The sequence below is a fragment of the Macaca mulatta genome, chromosome 20 (assembly GCF_049350105.2).
Source record: "Macaca mulatta isolate MMU2019108-1 chromosome 20, T2T-MMU8v2.0, whole genome shotgun sequence".
Taxonomy (NCBI): Eukaryota; Metazoa; Chordata; class Mammalia; order Primates; family Cercopithecidae; genus Macaca; species Macaca mulatta.
Window position 1 is genome coordinate 51384608 of NC_133425.1, and position 6000 is coordinate 51390607.

General features: G+C 47.4%; 1 protein-coding gene across 14 annotated transcripts in view; it reads right to left on the reverse strand.

Annotated features, from left to right (window-relative positions):
• Positions 1–4107, reverse strand: part of LOC699486 (liver carboxylesterase 1) — a 44875-nt gene extending 40768 nt beyond the window's left edge. For 6 of the 14 annotated variants that reach the window (XR_013411749.1, XM_077986044.1, XM_028841465.2 and 3 more), the window contains exon 1: positions 3698–4107. Coding sequence is in view for 10 of the 14 variants with exons in the window: in XM_077986044.1 (XP_077842170.1) it covers positions 3698–3749 (52 nt within the window). In the remaining 4 variants the exon portion in view is untranslated. The remainder of the gene's footprint in view (positions 1–3697) is intronic. The other 8 variants (XR_013411748.1, XM_077986043.1, XM_077986039.1 and 5 more) reach the window with 4 other exon arrangements.
• Positions 4108–6000: the final 1893 nt, after the last annotated feature.

The following is a 6000-nucleotide window of genomic DNA, read 5'->3' on the forward strand; positions in this document are numbered from 1 at the left end:
GAGGCTCAGAGCAGCAGAACGCAGAGCCTGTCTGGGAGAGGGGGCTGGCCCACGTGCACCAGGTGTAGTGTGTGGGGAGTGGAAAATATTCCTGGAATGACAGAGCACATGTCAGGGAGGCCCTAGAATGCCAGGCTAAGCACTTGAGTTTTCTTTAGTGGACAAATAAGCAGCAGGAACCGTTCCAGATAAAGGATGTGATCAGGTCAAGGATGATTCTTCTGGTGGCCCTGGGCAGGTCTGCTCCGTTCTTGCAGCACAGACACTGCTTCCCCACTGAGCTGAAATTCATTTCCCGCATCCTCTGCATCAATCCTGGTTCTACCTGTCATGGGACTATACTGGCCTGATCTGACCTGCAGCTTGTGGCCTTTCAGACACTTGATCTTGCTGCCCACCCCTCAGGTCCTATCTGGCTCCAGTGACCTCAGTTGATCTAAGCTTCCCTCCTAGGAAATCATTTCCAGCCTCTTGTCCTCCCAGCTGCTCTGCTTTGGATACAGACAAGACGTCAAGACCTCCCTCAAGGCGTGGGGCTAGAACAGAACAGAACAATTCGGATTTGGTCTTAAAGGGGAATATCCAATCACAATGGAAACCTCTTATGCAAAGCCCAGTTACACAACAGACTCCATGCTCATCTTATCAATAGTCAACCCTGTAATGTCAATATTTAGCTTCTTCTCTTTTGTTGTTGTTGCTAATTACAAATAATACTGAGATGAACATCCTTGGAAGCATGTTTAGCGACAGCAATGGGTGGTGGCATTACAGGTGGCCTGTTTTCTTGGTGATTTCCATGTTTTCTGCACTGTATGGGATTTCTGGTCTTCACCTGAAATCCTCCCACCCCATCTAAATTATTTTAAATTTTTAAATAAAAAAAGAAAAAATATGAAGAAATATGATTATGTCTAAAAGGTATTTTGAAAGACTTGGAGACCAGGCTCAGTGGCTCACCTGTAATCGCAGCACTTTGGGAGGCCAATGCAGGCAGATCACTTGAGGTCAGGAGTTCAAGACCAGCCTGGCCAACATAGTGAAAACCCCTCTCTACTGAAAATACAAAAAATAGCTGGGCATGGTAGCATGTGCCTGTAATCCTGGCTCCTCAGGAAGCTGAAGCAGGAGAATCACTTGAACCCAGGAGTCAGAGGTTGCCGTTAGCTGAGATTGCACAACTGCAATTCCAGTCTGGGTGAAAGAGTGAGATGGAAGGAAGGAAGGAAGGATGGAAGGAAGGAAGGAAGGAAGGAAGGAAGGAAGGAAGGAAGGAAGGAAGGAAGGAAGGAAGGAAGGAAGGAGAGAGACAAGGAAGGAAGGAACAAAGGAAGGAAGGAAGGAAGGAAGGAAGGAAGGAAAGAAAGAAAGAAAGAAAGAAAGAAAGAAAGAAAGAAAGAAAGAAAGAAAGAAAGAAAGAAGGAAAAAGAAAGAAGGAAAGAAAGAGAGGGAAGGAGGGAAGGAAGGAAGGAACGAACGAACGAACTAAGGAAGGAACTAAGGAAAGAAGGAAGGAAGGAAGGAAAGAAAGTGGGAGTGAGGGAGGGAGGGAAAGAAAAGAAAAGAAAAAAGAAAAGAAAAGAAAAGAAAAAAGAAAAAGACTCAGTCCCTGACCAGAGGTGGGGGAAATGGAAGGGAAAGAAGACTGAGATGGCTTGTGATGCTGGATCCCTGTTTACACAGGCTCAGTGGAGATGTCAGTGAGGTATCATGGCAAGATGATGCCACCGGACAAGCGCACTTCAAGGCTGGAAGTTTGTGGGGGAGCAGGGCAGAATCTTCTCCTAGACAGTGAGCATACACACCATGGATGTGTATGACTTCATCGAAGATGTCAGTGTGAGAGGGAAGGGAAAAGAACAAAGATCAAACACAGGGACCACTACAGCCAGGACAGAAGATCCATCAGTGTAGGGAGGAGAGAACATTCCAGTGTCCTGGAAGCCCAGGGAAGAAGAGGTCGAGGAACCAGCTAAGAGTGCTGAGGGCTTCAGGGAGGTGGAGGAAGGCCAAGGCAGAGAAGAAACCCCTGGGCTGGTCTTTCTCAGCTCAGGGATTCATTCAACGGGATGAGGAGGATGACAGCCAGAATGCCAAGGGTGAAAAAGTGGGTGAATGGGGGGAAGCAGAAATAAGAATGAGAACAAGAGCAGTTGCCGCTGTTGTTATATGAAACATGAACATGGTGGGCACCTACTATGAGCCAGGCATGCATTCCAGTTTGTTTAATTTTCAAAGAAGCCTTGCTGGGTAGGCATCAACATGTCCATTATACAGAGGAGGAAACTGAGGAAGTGAAGGCAGCCTGTATGGTCTTCCTAAGGAAGGAAATGGATGGCATCGCCAGGAGTAACCAGAGGTAAAGGAACATTCAGTTTCAAATAGGATTCCTCTCTTCCTCTGCCCTTCCCCACAGTTCCAGAGCTCTCACACTGTCAGGCTGCCAGAAGGAAGACAGGATGCAGACGGGGCCTGGGCTGTCAGGATTCAGGACCCAGAGACAGGCCCAGGCAGGATTTTCGGGTTGATCTTGGGCAAGTACATTTCCCTGTGTGAGTCTCAGATTCTCCGTCTATAAAATGGCACGGGGGCATTTCGAGGCCCCTCGCTGCACCCCTGTATGTACCATGTCTTTTGCTTTCTGTATTCTGATGCTCTGGCATCTGAGGCCTTGTTGACCTTGGAGAAACTGTCCCTCCCAGAGTCCAGCCAACCCGGAGCCGACACCCCAACCGCCTCTTTGGTTGGGTGGCCACGCCCTGGCCACTACCCACCTGCCCTAATCATGCCAGGGTTAGGTACAGACAACCAGGAACAGTCCCTGTGCCCCAGAGCCTCCTGAATTATCCCAACTCGCCAGTCCTCAGCCTGCCTGCCCTGCCTTGCTGCTTCTTTCCAGTGGAAGCCACAGTAAAAGCCCCCTGGCCTGAGATCCGCCCTGTCCCCTCCCCATGCTCTGCTGCTTCCCCTTGTGCCCCGCCCACTGGTGTCCTCCTCCTGTTGAGAACATGAGTAAGAAACTGTCTTTTTAATGGCAAGAGGTCCTGATATAGTGGCCTGACCACAGCTCAAATTTTCTATTCATATACTACGTTTTTAAACAAAGCCTTTATTTATCCACCCCTTTTTTGAGCTTTCTACATACCAGGGGCTGCCAAGAGTGCTTTAGAAACAACGACTCATTTCCTCCTCACCAAAGCCCAGTGAGGTAGGTAGCAATGCCACCTCTATTTCAGAGAGGGGGTAACCCAAGCAGGGAAAAGCTCAGTCCCTTGCCTAGGGACACACAGCTGTGAAGCGCCCAGTGGGAACTCAAACCCACGCACTCTGGCTCCAGAGTCAATGCTCTGAATATTCTGCTGAGCCGCTTTCCGTGATCCAGCCATAACGGCACTAACTAAGGGACAGTAAACTGAGCTGCCTAAATTTCTCGTGTGTGAGGTCTGAGGTGGGCCAGCTGCCGGCCTGCATGGGGGGAGCAGTGCAGGGCGGTCTCAGGATGTTCACCCTCCCTGCATCTCTGCGCGGACCGGGCTGGCCAGGCTCAGCTGCTCCAAGTCCAAGTCCAAGTACGGAGGACGCGCACAGCCGCCGAGCCGGACCTGTTGTGTTTGCCTTTCTATGCATCTGCGTAAACCTCGGCCCAGAACAAGGATTTCAAAAAGTGCCCCGCATATTTGATTTCAGAAGGACTCACCCCAAGCCGTGAAAGCAGCAAGAGTGGCCAGGACAAGAGCACGGAGCCACATCGTGGAAGGGCGACAGTTTTCGGGGCCTGCGAGGTCTCCCTGCAGCTCGGAGGGACTGCGCTGTCCAGCCCTGGAGCCCAGCCCCACCCGCGAGTCACAGCCCTGCGATGCCAATTGCCTAATCCTCTAACTGGGAGATATCAGAAAAGCCCTGCCTTTCCCCAGATTTCCCTGGGCTTCTATTGGGACCTCAAGCCACGCCCACCCACAGTTTACCCTCTTTCATCAAACCACTCTGGACTACACTCTCAGATTACAGAGAGCTGTAAACTCGCCCAACTACTTGTTACATAAGGGTTTCTCCCTTGCAGAACTCTAACCTCAGTGCGCTGTGAGGGCCCCCAAAGGCCTGCACCAGCAGGCAGATGCTTTCAGGCAAAGGGGAGGTTTAATCTGAGGTCCTCAGAAAAAATTTGGAAAATGTTAGAGCCACTGACACCTCACAGATCAGCTGTGTAAGTTAGGACATATCTCAGCTCCCAGAGCTTGTGTTTCATAGCGTTCCAGGCTCTCAAGCTTGGAAGCGATCTTAAATTTCATCTAGTCCCCTTTCTGAGGCCTGAATTAGCTTCACAATATCCTGCCAACTGGCCCAGCCCCTGTTACACACCATCAGTATCAGAGAACTCACGACTTTCCAAAGCATGAATTTTTGGACAAAACGTAAAAATGAACTTTGTCCTCCCAGAGTCCCTGGCTCTAATCATCCATCCATCCATGTACCCATCCACTCTGTGAACATTTACCAAAATACTTGGCACCTGACCACATATAATGAATACAAAGGCTATTTCAAGACATGGTTCAGCTTCTCAGGGGGCTCACCATTGGTAGACAAGACAGATGGGGTGGAGAAGCAGCAGGGGTGATATCAAGGCAATGTGATATCACCAAATTAAGGGAATACAGAGCGCTCTGAGCACACCTGGAAAACTGTCATTTACAAACTGCTGGAGACACAAGGATGTCGTTCAAAGCCTCTTTCATGGGATCATTAAATGTCCAACAATAGGGAATTAACTAAACACACTCTGGTATAGCTGGCTAAGGAGATATGATGTATTCACTCAAAATAGTGATGTGCACAGCTATTTATTAACAATGAAGACAGGATACGTTGTGAAGGAGAAAACAACAGGTTATAAATTGTTGTGTGGTGTAGACAGTTCCTCAAAAAGTTCAACATAGAGTTTCCATATGACCCAGCAACTCCCCTCCTAGGTGTGTAACCAAGAGAACTGAAAACACGTCCATACAAAAACTGGTACACAAAGAGCAGTGTCATTCATCCTAGTCAAAAAATGGGCAGAACCCACATGTCCATGACCTGATGAATGTGTAAATAAAGTGTGGTCTATGCTTGCAGAGGCGTATCATACAGTCATAAGAACATGCTACAATGTGGGTGAGGCTGGAAAACATCATGGTAAAGGAAAGTAGCCAGCCACAAAAGGTCACATGTTGTATGATGCTTTTTATATGTAATTTCCAGAATGGTTAAATCCATGGAGACCGAAAGTGGTTGACAGGGCTGGGGGAAGGGGATAGAGAGGGGAATGAGGAGTAACTGCTAATGGGTATGAGTTTTATATTCACGGTGGTAAAAATGTTCTGGGATTAAATAATGATGATGTTAGCACAACTTTGGGAATATACTAAAAACCACTAGATTGTACACTTTAAAAAGGTAAACTTAATGGTATGTGACTTACATTTCAATAAAATGATGAAATATTTTTTGAAAATCTTGACAGGTATGATATGGTCCCGTTTTAGTAGTAACATATGTCTTTATTTGCATAGGAAAACACTGGAAGGCTATATATCTAATTAGAATTACAACAGCCATTTCCTGGCTGTAATCTTGTCAGTGTTTTTACTTATTTGCATTTTCCACTTTTATTTCTTCATACATTCATTGACAAATATTTACTGAGAGCTTACTGTGTGGCAAACACTATGCCGAGAGTTTTGTATGCAGGATCTCAGTTCTCAAAATAACCCTGTGAGATTAATGCTGTCTCAGGATCTTAAATTGATTTCTGTTGTCTAAGCCACCCAGTTTGTGATATTTTGTTCTGGCAGCCTAAGTAGACTAATACATAGGCTCAACTCAATTCTGTTATTTATTCCCAAAAGAAACTAAGGCCCAGAGATGGGGAGGCACTGCCTTAGGTCACACAGCCACTCAATGGCAAAGTCAAAACCAGAACTTGAGGCTTCTGCCTTCCAGCACAGTGTGGCTGGCAGC